Genomic DNA, 16,561 nt, shown 5'->3' on the forward strand with positions numbered 1-16,561 from the left:
ATCAAAAGCATTTTTCAAAATGGGATCGCATACTACAATTATTAATTACTGATCCCGAGTGTCAGTTGCCACTCAAAATATTCTTTTTGTACCAAGGAATTTCAGAGGCAAAAAAACTACCTGTTTTTTTTATTTGGAAAATATTTAAAATTCTTAAAAGAAAAAAGATTTGATTTAAAAAAACTGCTTGTTCCTGATGAATAAGCAAGAAAATTTACGTGAAGAGATCACTTTAAAAGTACTTAAAAAACCACCTGTCAGCCCCAAATAATGTCCCAATGACACCAATCACAGTTTTCTAAAAATTAAAACGTTTTTTTAAGGAGAATATTTAGAATTGAAAAAAATAAAAACACCATTCCATTCAATTATATGTTCTATATATTTTATAGTAATAGTCCTATTTGTTTTTTATGAAAATTTCACAACTGCTATAAAATGTGCGTAATTATTTTATGTAAAATTGTCCCAATAAAATAATTTCAATAAATAAATAATAATAACCAAAGTAGTATAGAAATAGTTATAGTTATAGCTTAACTAAACAAAAAATAAGTAATTTTCTATGATTACTCTTTTGTTTGCAATTAAGATAAGCAAAAGAATTGAATTCCTTTCGCTTTTTAACAAATTCATAACAAAATAAGGTAAAAGTTAATATTTTAGGATTAAATTAATTTATTCTCTTACATTCAGTTTTACGATTTTACTCATTTTCTTTCAAATTTTTTATTATTTTTCTTCAAATTAAATTATTATTCATTACGAATACTTTGTGTAATTTTTGTGCAAAACATGAAAAATAAAAATTTCTTAATTTTTTTAACAAAATTATTTCGTAATTTTTGATTTTAAAATAATTTTCAAAAACACATTTCTGTAATAATTACGTATATCATTTACTTTTACATATAATTGATGCATTTTTTTCAAGCTTTTTTTCAATCATTTCTTTAGAAAAATGCATGGAGCACAAAATAAAAACGTGAACATCCTGAATAAATTTTGATCTAATAATCAGATGTTTACGTACTAGGACTCAACTTTTTGTCCGAATCCCTAATTAATATGCTAATCCTTAATATGCTAATTTTATTTAGAGCAGAAGATATTTTAAATAAAAAATTAAATGCATGGACACATTTTCTATTCATTAATGCACAAAATGCATTATAATTAAATTCATAAATTTTAAAATTTACAAAATTCAAGCAAATTATTGGAAGAAAACTTTCCCTCAGCGTAAATCTAAGTAATTCTCTCAGATCTTTTTAAATAATTTGAAATTTTGTTCAGCATTTGAAACTTCATAATTTACTTTGGATTTACTTAAATACAGTTTCTATATAGTTTAAATGTTTAATTACCCGTAATTTAGAATTACCCGTAAAGTATTTCGCCCATGGTTTAGCGTCTTCTTAACGTTAATTACACACATTTGAGTCGTTCATTTTGTCTTAGCAACTTTTGAAGCACATTGAAATTTTTTTGCACACGATAATAATCATCGTTTACCCCCCAAAGATGAAAATAATTTTGGATACTAATTTGTAACTTTTTATGAAATTGTTTTACTATTGTAGAAAAATTTGAACTGCTAGGTACATGTTGACTGCTAGGTCACCATTTTGCCGTATGCTAAAATATAAAGGAGGTCAACCAACATTTGATTTCTCGAAAACTTTTTGATTGATTCGATACCATTCTTGCATTTTGTTATTTAAAATTGCATGCTTAAAATGATGTGAAATGATGTGAACATTTATATACCATGCAACTCAACGTGTGATAAAATATTGTTGAAAATTTAATGAAAATAATAATATTAAAAATCATTTTATACATAGAATTGTCTTTCGATAAACGAATTTTACAATTGTGAGCAGATGTTTTTCTTCGGTTCTCTTAAAAGGTTCACGATATATAGCAAACGACGCAAAATATGAAATTAAGATGTAAAATGGAACTAACTCTTGGAACCATATAGTCGAAATCACGGTTACGCCTCCTGTTTTGATGCTGAAAAATCAGAATTAGACGATAGTTAACATATGTCAGACTTCGTAACTTAGAGTATCGTCCTCATTATTAATTAGCATATTTAAAGTTAGGCCTTCCAACTATTGAGATTGAGTATTAGTAACTGAAAATCCGAACATCAGTTATTTAGGTATTCACTTTTTTTCTTTTTCATGCGGAACACTATTTCAAAATACTTGTTTTAATTATTAATATTCACGTTGATATATAAGTATTAATATATACGTTGATATATTAAAATTCGAGTTATTTTTTTTTAATTCTCAATTCAAATAAATCTCACACTTTGAGTGCAGTATTTTATTAAGAAATATATTCAAATTTGTAAAAAAATGTTATTCACAAATGAGCAAAACATATTTTACATATTTATGTACAATTTGCAATTATTAGTTTTTAATGATATTTGACAACTGCAGTAAATGCTGCTACTGTCCCAGTGTTGATGCATCAGCTACAATTTGTGTAGAGAACAGTTGTCAAGTAATAAGGCAATATCTCCGAGGTTTTGAAAATAGGTCTGTCGTATTCTAATGTCGAATATCATTTTTCTAATATGCAAACCTAGAAGAAATATTTCGAACAATTCAAAAATTATATAACTTTGATTAAATATAGAATACAACAAGAAATCATTATTATAAACCTGTATATAGTAAATAGGCATTCATATTACCATCCAACATCATACAATAAAGTTGGTTTCAATATACCTGTATTTTTCTTTCTATTTTAGAAAAATGTTAAGTCAAGAAAGTGAAACTTATATAATATCAGAAAATATTTTTTTTAATGTTGTTAAGTATATAATGAATAACCACATTTCTACACGAAAAAGAAAATTCTGGTAAAATTACCAGAATGCATTTCTGGTAAAAAAAATCATAATTCTAACTAATGAAAACAAAACATATGGTATTTATTGCTCTGTTTATAAGGTAATGGTGAACCAAAATTCAGATTTTCTGAATTAAAGCACTTATAACCACCCATTTAGTAAAATATATAAGACTGAAAAGTAATATTAAACGAATAAATGATTTTTATGCCATGCTCTAAAGAATATGATAAAGTATATAATTGTGAAACATTTATCAAATTTTATTACACACTATAAAACCATATTTTATTGTCAATTTTATAAAAATCATTACCAAACCACTTCGATGAAAATTACTGAGATTTTTAGTGTTTTCGTAGAAACAGAAACGTGATACTTTTTAACTTATTTTGCAGTTTTGATTATACTTTTTTTTCTCAGTGTAACTATAGAGTATCTGTTTACCATAATCTAGCAAGGATATTTCTTTTACTAATAGTAAACTAATAAGATTTATTACAACAAATAAACACATGTAATACATTTTATTATTCTAACAATAAAACAAAATTGTGTTTATTGTTTATTTAAAAAATAATAGAAAAGTTTCAACAAATTCAATTCTATAACTTAACAACTGCAAAATAAGAAAAATAAGACTTGCTGATAAATCTTTAATTGGGTAAGGGAATAGATATCGGAATAAGATGTGAAACGAAACTTGGAACCTTCTGACATGAAGTAATGGAACATTTTGAAGCAAATGAACATGACATTTACATTTATTTGATGAAGCGTCTTTACTCATGAAAATAAATATTAATTAAAAAAACAATTAAACATTGAAAACCAATTAAACATTGAGAATATTTTAAATGATTCTCTTTAATTAATAATGCCACGTTACGCAGTTTATGCATCACGACACATAATGTATTATAATCCGTGTTACCTATAGACCACGCTTTGAAACAAAATGTTATACTACATTTTAGTTAGTACACTGAGGAAAACCATGTTTCTGGATTTACCGTGTTTCTGTTTTTATAGGAACACAAAAAATCCCAGCAATTTAAGTGCTTTGGTAATAATTTATATATAATTAACTATAAAGTATGCTGTTTAATTTGGTAATTTATTTTGGTCCTTAGAACATGGTATGAAAACTATTTATTCGGTTTTCTTTTTTAATATTGCATTTTTCACTAAATATGTAGCAATAAAAACTGCAATTTTTAAACTCAGTATTTTCAGTAAACCATTACCACAAGAGCGGAAAAAACTACCAAATGAATGGTTTAAATGCAGTATATTTTGAATTTATTAAGCAGAATTATGTTTTCTTCTGACAAAAAGTATCATTACTATGAAGTATGATAGTTTCACGAGCATTTTTTTCCGTGTATGTTAATGATATTTTATTCAGCGAAATCTTACAAATGCTATCGAATTTATCATTAATTTGTAAAACAAAAATGTAAATCATTCCTGCAAATTGTGGGCAAGAGAGTCATGGAAGTTGAAGCACTCATTTTCCTGACTAATGGCATGACTGGTGCAATCTGGTAGGGCTTATTCATGCCCCCACTGGGAATCAAATCCCAGTTTTTCCCAAAGACAGTTCAGGCATTCGCAACTGAGTCATTGTGGCTAAATATGCTTAATAACCAAGGTTAGAGTTAATAATTTGAAGATGCAGTTAATAAAAAGTTACACACAGTCCAATACGAAATACGCAATGCATGAGATTAAATCAACACAAACATTTTAAAAATTATCTTAAATTAAAAACTTATGTACTTGTGCAACTATTTGTTTTTATTTCATGTATTTCTAGTCGTTCATGTTTTCAAGCATCATAAAACATATTTTTTCTTATGCTAATGCAAACTCTATGTATATTTGAATTCACAATTTCCGAGAAAAATAACTCAGGTCACATCCAATAGCACTCAAAATCAAACACATTCTCTGACCTTTCTTCCAACAGAAATGGAATAAAATTTATATCTGAAATCATTTCTCTCCTCTCAACTAGGAAATTGAAATCAGAGTAATGGTCCATGTAAGGGGAATATCGATCAAAAATTTTCGAAGTTATTATTCAAGTGGAAAAACAGATATTTCACTTGGAATAAATTGCAATAATATCTGAAGAAATTGGATATAAGTCGGAAAATATGTTTATATATCTTTTGAATAGTTAAGGCTTTTTTTTTTTTAAATTTGAATGCAATACAAACGGACATATTGAGCAGTGTCAAGCTTTTAAGGAAATTTATCTTCTTTAATCATAGTTATTTATGCACTATACAATACAGACATTTACAAATTTACATGGATCCGTGCTATTTGCTGTCTGTCTGAAAATATTTTTTTTTGTCTTGAAGCTGGTGGAAGCTTTGTATATGAATTTTCGATGTAACTAAAAAGTAGACACTTTTAAGAAAGTAAAATATATATTATAAGATCTTTTTTTGCGAAAATAATAATATTTTAAAGAAATTATATCAAAAGAAAATTGAAGTGCAGCTGACGAAAACATTATACCTGAAATCATTTTCACAGAATAACTTTACAGAAACATATTTCATAATTATGTTAAATATTCTAAATTACATTTAAATTTTAAAAAGTCAGATAAAATATATTAAGAAATAAACACGTTTTTACACAAAAAATCATCACTGTACAGAAATCAATGTCATGTCTCTAACTTATGCAGTTAATATTCATATTTTTAACTACATAATTAAAAATATGAATGTCAACACTCATTTATCAGCGAAGGTTGTATAGAAAAACCTTGCTAATAGCTATTCCGAATGTTCTATGCTTGGCTGATGAAGCTGTACCTCTTTTTTAGTAAATATATTTTTACTATCTCATGTCTTCTACCATAATTGCTGGTATGAGAAATCTTATGTATTTAATTACCTCTGCATAATTTATCTGATTAGGATTTAAATTTATAGAGATTTAGTATATTTAGAACTGTTTAGAAATCTGGAAATCTGAATTCTTTTCATTATTTTGTATTAATCTAGATAAAAATAAGAGAGAAATATTATATAAAAAATTTGTAATAATTGATGGTAGGAAATACGGCATGAAGTACCGGTGTCTTTTTTCTGCTTTAACGGTAAAATCTTCCAAACACGGCTCACTACCAAGCAATAATTTTTCTAATTTGCACTTAATTGCAGTTTTTTGGACATAATAAAAAAAATTTTCAAAGAGGAAATTTCTTTAATATACAAAATCAATTACTGATAAATTTTTGAATACGAAAAAAAAAATTCCAATTATTTTGTTCGGATTTTAGATAATATAACAGATTTTTTTTAGTATTATTTAGACTGATTTTTATCGTTAAATACCAAAATATATTTTTTCTTGCAATTAGAGCGTCAGAAAAAGTATATGTAAAACCCTCACCACAGTCCCATCTTCAGCAAAGTGTTTAAATGTCATCTCTATTACCCAATCTGGTAACAAAGTTGTCTTATATGTAACATGCACGGTATTTTTCTAAACTTTTATTTTTAAACTTTCTGTTTAAATAATATTCTTAAATTTGCATCAACCGTAGGATATATAGAAATAACAGAGTTTAAGAAAGCAGGCATAAGAAATTTTACATATCTGCAAGAAAAGTATCAACTTCAATAAGAAAGTAGCATTAATTTATCTGAAAAACATTTAAATAGTATGGAAGAACCGCGCTACAAAACAAAACAGGTGGTTTATTTAAATAATTAATTAAATTTTCAGCAGTTTTTCTTGTTTAATGAAATATGCGTGTTTTCTATGCTTGTAAAAAATAGTCAATAATTCAAAATTCAAAAATTAATAATGGTAATTATCAAATTGGAGCCGTGGTGGCTCAGGGGATAGAGCGCTTGCTTTGCTATGAACGGAACCAGACTCAAATCCCAACAATGGTTGATTGAATTCGAATTCGCACCCGGATCTCTAACAGTGCTGACGAAAAATATCCTCCGTGGTAGACGGATCACGGGTTAAAGTCTCCTTGCCATCAGGTTAACCGTGGGAGGGTTTCCTGGATTCCCTCTCCATGTAATGCAAATGTGAGTTAGTTCCATCAAAAATTCCTCCTCGAAGGTAAATTCCTGCCAATACTTGATCCAGGAGTCCCCTTGTCTTCTGGAGTGGGTTAAAAATGACAAGGCTATATGGAGTTGAGCATTAGTAGTCATAAATCAAAAATTGAGTGGGTTGTCCAACGAGGGTAATAAAGTAATATGAAAATTATTAATTTGAAATTATTGTTACTGAAATAAATCATAATAGAGAGGAATTTCAACGAAAGAGTTATATTAAAAAAAAACACTTTATTTATTGGAATAGTTTCTAATCTAATTTTTAGAGAAAAAGCAAATTCAATATAAAAATAAAATATAGAAAAAAATAATACTGTTTATATGCAGCGTAGTGCGTAATAACAATTAGTAGCAAATTTTAATTTGTTTTCAGTTGTGTGAGATTTGTTAACGGATCTTAGATATTCTCGCATAACTGGTTTCAAATCTGCAATCTGTGTCTCTGACTCCAAGATACAGTTTTTTAAACGACATTTTCGGTCTATTTTGTGTCGAAATGCGCAAGTTCAAAAAAGTTATTTATAACAAGATATCAAATAAATTTTGCGACAATTTTTTAGGGAGTTACTACAAACCATCAGAATTAAAATTGCATAGTAATCCATGCCCGGAAACGTCATTCTGCTCCACTAGGGGCGAATCCCTGCATGAACTGTTATTTCGAGAGTTTCTGACTAGGTCATAAGTGATGCGCTCTTAGCTGCGTACGATGACATTGTTGGACACGGGTTTCTATACAATTTTAATCCCTATGACATGCCCTAACACTACTTGAAGTTTGTATCATTTTATATTATAAGTTATCGCAACAACCCTTTTCACATGTAACTTTTTAAACTTGTATATTTCGATAAAAAATAGACTACAAATGCCATTTTGAAAATTTGTAGCTAAACTAAATTCAGATTTGAAATCACCAGATTCGAATTCATCAATATCAAGTATTTGTATAAATGCGAAAAATTTTTTTTCCTAGCTAGATAACTTTTAGCTTCTAGAATGATTAAAAATTTAAGATATGTGTTTAAAATTGACAGAGAAGTGCACTTTTTCTTATGCATTTTAATGATAATTATTTTTGTATTGCTATTATTTTTTTTAACTTCCCGACGCAACTTCTCTATATATTAACCACCATGTGCAAAATAGATTTAAAGATTTTTATTGATTTAATGGTATAGAGTTTAAAAATAGTAATTTATTTTTTACTGAATTTTCAGTAAAAATAATTTCTGCTTTTTAACTCTTTATCACTAAATTAATTAAATTATAGTTAATTTATATAATAATTTGTTTAACTAATAATAGATGATCGATGACAGAGATGTATATTGGAATACTTTTTACGCTCTCATTTTTAGTGCTTTTTAGTCAATTCAGTCAGATTTACACTCTGAAGAGAGACTTTGAATAGTCAAACGTTTTTCTTAGTAAACATAGTAGTAAAGAAGAAATTATTAAAAATTCTGCGTATGCTGTATCTTGGAACACGTCCAAAAGTACAGCATGCCTTACTGTCCCAAGGTACCATCACCATAAGGGCTTAAAAAATTCAAATTTGAAATCAATCCAAATGAATTCCTATATTGTTTTTTAAAATAAACCATTTAGAACGTGTCTCTTTCATAAACTAAATAAAATTCAGTTAATTAGTCAAAAAAATAAATAATTATAATTTATAAATAAAATGCTTTTAAACGATGGAATTTTTTACCCATCATCAAAACATTAATTAAAATCCATGAATTCTAACTTTCACTCTAAAGTAAAGATTTGCTTAAAATAATAATTAGAAAAAGAAATAAGTGTTGATGCAAATTGCGTTTGATAGATTTTATACGTCTCAAGGCACCATGCTTATTACATTTTCTTTAATAGAAAAATTTACGTACTTGATCTTCCGGTGAAAAGCTCGTGATAAAGGGAATGACAAAAATAGCTTTCCAATACATCGTGATTGATCCCTCCTTTGCTTTAATGAAATGGTTTTGTAGAAGTAAGGATTTTCCAGTAACTGTAAACGAAGCTCATTAAATATATGTTGATGAAACATAACTATTACAAATGAATAATCTCATAATTTATTTGATACAATTAAATTTTGAAGAAAAAGTTATGAAAATTAAAAAACTCTAATAGCGACGAACTGAATACTTTTGATATATTTGAAAAAGACTTTTCACTAACCAAAATTCTCAAATTTTTTTTATATGCTTTTAAAAATGTCTTTTGTGTAATTTTAGAGTCATTTCATTTTATATCGAAATAAGTAGGCACACATACACCGAACATCCATTACATTATGACCACCCTGCTAATAACATGTAGGACTACCTTCAGCCGCCCTCAAAGCTGCTAGCACCCACCGTGGCATTGATTCCACAAGGTGCTGATAGTTAGTCTAAGGTATCTGGTACCAAGCGCTCACCAACTGGTCCTTTAATTCCCTCACATTGCGAGGGGGTAGCGTGGCAGCACGAATTTGTTTTTCCAAGTAGGACACCAAATGCTCTATTGGATTAAGGTCAGGTGAATTTGGGGGCCATATCATGACTTGAAAGTCACTGGAATGTTCCTCGACGATTCGACCCTTATGACATGGTGCATTATCCTGTTGGTAAACACCATACTCCGCAGGAAAAAACTGTTGCCATGAATGGGTGAACCTGGTCTGCAACTATGTTCAAGTAGCTTAAAGACTTCAGAGATTGCTCTACCAGAATTATGGGTCCTAATGCGCCCCATGAAAACATTGTACCTGGGCGAGAAACCATGAAAACCTGGGAGAGCCCATTGTTATAGATGGAGGGGGTCATAATTTAATGGCTGTTCTTTGTATACTTGCGGTTGTAATTTGTAAAAAAATGTAAACTTATTTTTTACTCCATATATAAAGGTTTTTATCTTTAATATTTATTTATTACATATTCATTACCTGAAATAAATTTTTATTAGAGATTAAAATTAAAGGCTTCAAACTGAAAGGAATGATCCTTTATTAAAATATGAAATAATATCATGGTAATATTTTATTACACAACACTTTATGACAAACAGACTTTGTTTCCATTTAATGAATATTAATCGGCTATTAAGTTATTCAATTTATTCTTACTATATATTATTTAAAAGTTTCCCCAACATATGTAATTAAAGTAACAAAATATTAACCCCAGAAAAGGCGCGCTTGTTACAAATGTCATACTTTTCTCGATAGTATTCAAAGAAAATTACACTATTTTCTAATAAAATATTATTATTAATTCTGTCGAAATATTAGTTAAATGACAATTATCAACATTACAGTTATGATTAAAAATGAAAGATGAATGAATGAATTATATACGAATTAATGATGAATGAATTATATATCTATGATTTGAAATTTTTAAAATTTGAATTGAATTTTATTAACACCTATATTGGAAAGAAAGCATTTACATTTGATAACTCACTAAACTAAAATATAGATTTATAAATTAATAATAATAGGCCAAATTTAATTATTGTAACATTAGTAAGCCATAGAAAAACAGATAAATTTCATTGATATTTCAAATGACAAGTTGATGCCATGGCAAGCGATGAAAACACGCTCAACTTATCAAATCCGAACATACAGGAGAGTGTGTTTGGTTACATTCTAGAATTATATAGGATTAACATGATGGTAAAATTCAATGCAAATAAAGAAAATAAAGAGTAATTTCTTAAATTGGTGTGTGGTCAGTGATACAGAGTTGCAACAGCCGACCCATAGAGGCCCCGCGTGCTTGCTCGTGGTGAAATTAAAATTGTAAAGAAGTATTAGGAATTAAATTTTCAAGGAATTTGTAGGACGGACAGAACAGCACTTAACAAGTTCTTATAGTGGCCAAAAATACTTTCTCTTAGAATATTTTTGATACTTGAAAAAATATAGTAGTTGCTGGGCTTCCTCATAACATTTTGAAGCTGTCATCTATGTCAAGAAACTTCACTTTACTGTATTTAAAAACCACTTTGAAAGCTTTTTTGGCGTTTTCTAAAAGGAAAAAAACTGATTTTGATCAGAGTGTTCAGCATCATCGGTATTTTTACTACCTCTATTAAATTCAGCATTCCTGTTCATAGGAGTTGAATCTAATTATAGAAAAAGTACGCTGGAGTAGAATCTCCAGCGTTCTTTTCCAGCAGAGTCTCCAGCATACACTTATCAAGTCTCTGTTTGGTTTCGAACCTTTCTCATGCCCTTTTTAGCCATTTGCTATTTAATTGCAAAAGTCTTTCTTTATATAAAAGTTGAATCTTTTTTTTGCAAGCAGCTCAGCTGAATATTCTGTTTTTAAATTTCTAGTAATGTAAGAACAAATTCTCCAAGACAAATGTCAATATTAAACTAATAGTTTATACGTAAGAAATTATGATTTCGTAACTAAAAATTGTTGCTGGTAAAAAGTTCCGGCTTTCAGGCTGGTGGTACTTTTCTCTGTGAAATCCATTTTTACTATACAATTTTACGGAACCAAAAATATAATATACCATTATTTTTATAGTAACGTTTATTGCGTAATCATTGTGTCACTGCAATTAAATTAATATTACGGGAAGAATTGAGGTACAAAATGTTGTGAAAAAATGGATTTTACGGTAAATTGGCTTCCACGGATGATAAATACTTTTTATCCGGGGTGCAAATACTTTTTATCTTAATTTTATCTAGATTTTAATTCAATGTAGGACTCATTAAATAATTATGAAAGCCTTATTTGTTAAATTTGTAACTAAATATCATTATTATAAACAACTAAATTTATCAAATACTAACTTTGATGTACTGGAATCGAGCACGAAAAATACGATTCATTTAATATCTGCCCGATTCGAAAAATGCATTTGATTTAAAGTAAGTCTCAAAGCGTTAACTATGATTTCTTGCTGAAAAGCATACTAAGCAGGTATGGAAATAGACTTATAGATAATTTTACTACATCACGAATCAACAATTTATAATATTGAGTTTAACTCAAGAGTAGATTGAAAATATTAATATTTTATAAAATATTTTAACGAAATTCTATTATTGCATATTTTGAAAAAAAAACAGTAAAATCACTAGTAATTAACAGTAAAACTAATCATAATATCAAATAAATAAAAAGACTTTAGTTGAAAAAGTAATATTATTACTTAAAATTAGGAAATAGTATTTCTTCATGTTTCTTAAAAATGCTTCTAGTCCAAAATCATGAAAACTCATTTACCTTTATGTGTGAAATGTAAGCATTTGGTGGCTATACGCAAGTTTGACTCTCGACTGTATAATAAACTTCTGCCACTTGCTTTGGAAGTCGAGGAGAAGCTGAACACATTTCAACAGCTACTGATGTCGCATAAACTATTGGAGAAAGAACAAAAAACTGCTTCGTTAAATTTTTTATCAAACTCCTTTTAAAATTAAAAGAACATGCGATATCATATATTAAGCATTGTCCATTACATCTCATAATTGGAAATGATATCGATCTAAAAAAAGCGAAATTAATCAAAAAATTTGTTGTTTGACAATAAGTTGTACATTTGCGAATAAGCGAAGATAATCAGTTATTTGTTTTAAAATTGAGTTAATGGTTTTTGTTTGTTGATGCAGAGGAGAATATTTATATTTATTCTTTCATTTTAGTAAAAATTTATTTACGTATAAATTTATTTAATTATAATTTACATTAAACTAAAGATTAAGATAAGTTTTCAATAAAATAAAGTTTGTTCTTTGTTCCATGATTACGAATTTTCCAAGATGGCTAGAACAGAATAGAACATTAACTGAACAGGACAAATTAGAAATATTTTCTTACTTCTACCACCATCTTTCTTTCCCCAGCTTTTCATGTTTTGTTTCCCCATTATTTCCTTTTATGTTTGTTTTGTTTCTAACTGTGAGTTTTTATTTCTCATAATTTATTTTGTTTAAACATTCGAGTGTCTTCTACACAATTCGAATGCACAATACAAGTCGAAAACTTATTTTCTTAATAATAAGTAAATAATTAAAAATATGTTAGTCGAATAATAAGTTGACAAGTCTAAAATCTTGTTTAATAAGAAAATTTAGTTGACAAAATCTTTATTTTTCAGTTTCTTTGGAATATTTAATTTAGTTTATAAAAAGTTAATATAGTTCTTACCTTCAATATCACTAGGTAGAGGAATGATATCTGGACTTTTTTCGTTGCCATCGACTAAGCTATCATTTGGATCTTTTTTTAACGGTGATGGATATCTGCGAGAGAAACAATTTAAAAAGAGTTTAAATCCAAATCCTTGAAATCTTGTAGCAAAATTTTTGAAGAAATAAATATATTAAAAATAAAATTCATGATTACCAAATGCCATTGTAAATTTGCAATAAAAATTTAATCTGAATTAAACAAATTGAAGAAATGATTTTTTTTATTGTTTGCTTCCTAGTTATTCGAATATAGTTAAAATTTGAAATGAAGGAATTTCAAAATAACGACAATATTTCTGTAAACTTTTAAGCATATTATTTAGCAAAAAAACGTTATATTAATAAATACATATGCAATAAAATATGGTTTCTTACTATGTGATAAAATTTAGCAAATGTGGAAAGATTAGAAAATTTTATAAAAACTATTTATTCGGTTAGATTTATTATCTTCTTACTATTCTTTTACTAAATGTGCTGTAATAAGAATTATAATTTCGGAAAGCAGAATTTCAGCAAATTATTGCCATATGAAAGGAAAAATTATCAAATGAATGCTTTAAAAACGCATATTTTGGATCTATAATCAAAATGACTTTTTTTTTTAACCAGAAATATCATTACGATACAATACTGTAATTTTACCAGAATTCTTTTGTTCGTATACAAGCCTGTTATAGTTACCAGTAATCTTCTCAGTCAATAAACCTTCAAATAAGTTAAATCGAAATTGAAGTTATATAGTTTCTTCAATTGAAAAAAAACGAATGTATTGTTAAAAATAAGCAAATTAGTAAAATAAAAAAATATAAAATCATTTTTATGGAACAAGTTATTTGATCAATTTTGTTAACTATTAAAGCAATTGTAAAGCAAATCATTTCAGGATAAAATTTAATTCAACTCATTTTACAACAGTTCAGATAACTTAGTTCAGGTCTAAGAATTATAAATCTACTTAGGTTTTGGTTAGTTTTGTTTATATTAATTTGGATACATTAGTGCTTAAATTGTAGTACATAAATTCTGATGAATAGCTGCATGTATGACTCTCTCAAAATAAAACAACATTTGTATAAAAAGGTTATTTAAATTCCAAAGTTAAAATTAGAAAAATCTCTTGCGAATACTATTTCAAAGATTTTCTAAACAAAAACTTTATTTCAAAGCAAACTTTTTTCTTTTTATTAACTCTTTCATGCAAAAACTATCCCCCTTTGACAACAGTTCTGTTATTAGTTTCTCTCTCTTTCTATTTTTATCTTGCATTCTTTCTTTTTACAGAGATTCACAATAAAAACAATTTTCTTTCAGCAAAACTATGCCAAATATTTATGATAAGCGCAAAAAAAACTCGCCACTCTGAAGCAAACGAAATTGCAAAATGATGACCAAAAAAAACGAAATCACAGTTCCCATTATGTCGTTTTAGATCATTTGATGCAATCCCGATAGTTCTTTCACCAGATACTCCCTGAGATAGATTGAGTTGATGCGTTCAAAAAATATATCTGTGTTTCAGAAAAGGGGTATTAAAGGTTATAAAGCATAATATCCTTTCCACAAAACTCAACTTCCGCGCCATAATTGAAGTTGACACACAAAGGTAGAGACCATCAAATGATCTCATTTCCTTCGTACCCAGGAGTGATGCCCGGAATCGGAAGCAATCCCACACCCTCTAAATTGAGAAGCAACACAATGGAAACGGCTACTAAGATAGGAAATATACTATCTTTTTCGCTTTTCATTTCCTTTGCACGCTTATAAATTTTTCTCAATAATCAAACTAATGAAGATAATAAGAAGTGACTACAGCAACAATGCACACTGAGAAGAAAAAGTACGATCAAAACTTACAGAATATAGTAACATTTACCGAGCTTTGGGTCATTGGGAAGTCTGATCGTAACACTACAATTATTTTGGTGAAATTAAAATTAAAATATGGTATTTCAATATGTGATGAAGTTTGATAAATGGGGCAAAATTTGGAAATTTTAGCATAATGCCAACGAACAACCATTTATTCGATTAAATTTAATCACTGAGAAGAAAAAGTACGATCAAAACTTACAGAAAATAGTAACATTTACCGAGCTTTGGCTCATCGGGAAGTCTGGTCGTAGCACTATAATTATTTTGGTAAAATTAAAAATAAAATAGTGTATTATAATGTGTGATAAAGTTTGATGAATGAGGCAAAATTTGGTAATTTTAGCATAATGCCTCCACACGTATCATAAGAACCATTTATTCGATTAAATTTAAGTACGATTAAATTTAAGCACTGCAAAACTTACAGAATATAGCAACATTTACCGAGCTTTGGCTCACTGGGAAGTCTGGTCGTAGCACTATAATTATTTTGGCAAAATTAAAATTAAAATATTGTTTTATAATATGTGATAAAGTTTGATAAATGAGGCAAATTTAGTAATTTTATCATAATGCCTCCAAACGTATCATAAGAATCATTTTTTCGATTAAATTTAAGACGATTAAATTTAAGCACTGAGAAGAAGTACGATCAAAACTTAGAGAATATAGTAACATTTACCGAGCTTTGGCTCATTGGGAAGTCTGGTCGCAGCACTATCATTATTTTGGAAATATTAAAATTAAAATATTGTATTATAATATGCGATAAAGTTTGATAAATGAGGCAAAATTTGGTAATTTTATCATAATGCCTCCAAACGTATCATAAGAATCATTTATTCGATTGAATTTAAGTACGATTAAATTTAAGCACTGAGAAGAAAAAGTACGATCGAAACTTACAGAATATAGTAACATTTTCCAAGCTTTGGCTCATTGGGAAGTCTGGTCGTAGCACCATATTTATTTTGGTAAAATTATAATTAAAATATTGTATTATAATATGTGATAAAGTTTGATAAATGTGGAAATTTTTTCATAATGCCTCCAAACGTATCATTAGAACCATTTATTCGATTAAATTTAATTTGCAGTTTTTTATCTTTATTTTTTTTGCATTTTTCGTTGGTAACTTTGTATTTTGTATTTCAAATCACTTACGTTTCTTCGAAATCGCGTCTGAGAAATTTCAAAAATGAGTGCCTGTTTTTGAGTGTTTGAAACATGTCGATTGTCATTTATAATCAGTATATTTTTGAAGCGAATAAAATTTTTAATACATTTTAACCTTTGCATGCTTATAAATTTCCTTTAAATGCTTATAAATTTCTTCTGCATGCTTATAATTTTTTTTTCAATAATCAAACTAATAAAAATAATAAGAACAGCAGCGAGTCACACTGAGGAAAGAAAATATGGTCAAAACTATGAGAAGATAATAACATTTACTGCGTTTTTGGCTCATTAGGAATTCTGGCTGTATTG

At 27.8% G+C, this 16,561-nt stretch overlaps 1 protein-coding gene across 1 annotated transcript in view; it reads right to left on the reverse strand.

Moving 5' to 3' along the window:
- Positions 1-2,325: 2,325 nt before the first annotated feature.
- The window catches only part of LOC107446499 (neural cell adhesion molecule 2), a 204,297-nt gene continuing 190,061 nt past the window's right edge, over positions 2,326-16,561 (reverse strand). The window contains exons 10-13 of the mRNA XM_016061170.4: positions 13,152-13,246; positions 12,228-12,361; positions 8,877-8,998; positions 2,326-2,604 (exon numbers count right to left, since the gene is read on the reverse strand). Coding sequence (XP_015916656.2) covers positions 12,258-12,361; positions 13,152-13,246 — 199 coding nt within the window. The 3' untranslated portion in view covers positions 2,326-2,604; positions 8,877-8,998; positions 12,228-12,257. The remainder of the gene's footprint in view (positions 2,605-8,876; positions 8,999-12,227; positions 12,362-13,151; positions 13,247-16,561) is intronic.

This window comes from Parasteatoda tepidariorum, chromosome 3 (assembly GCF_982258835.1).
Source record: "Parasteatoda tepidariorum strain Cologne lab strain chromosome 3, Ptep-v5.0, whole genome shotgun sequence".
In the NCBI taxonomy this organism is placed as follows: Eukaryota; Metazoa; Arthropoda; class Arachnida; order Araneae; family Theridiidae; genus Parasteatoda; species Parasteatoda tepidariorum.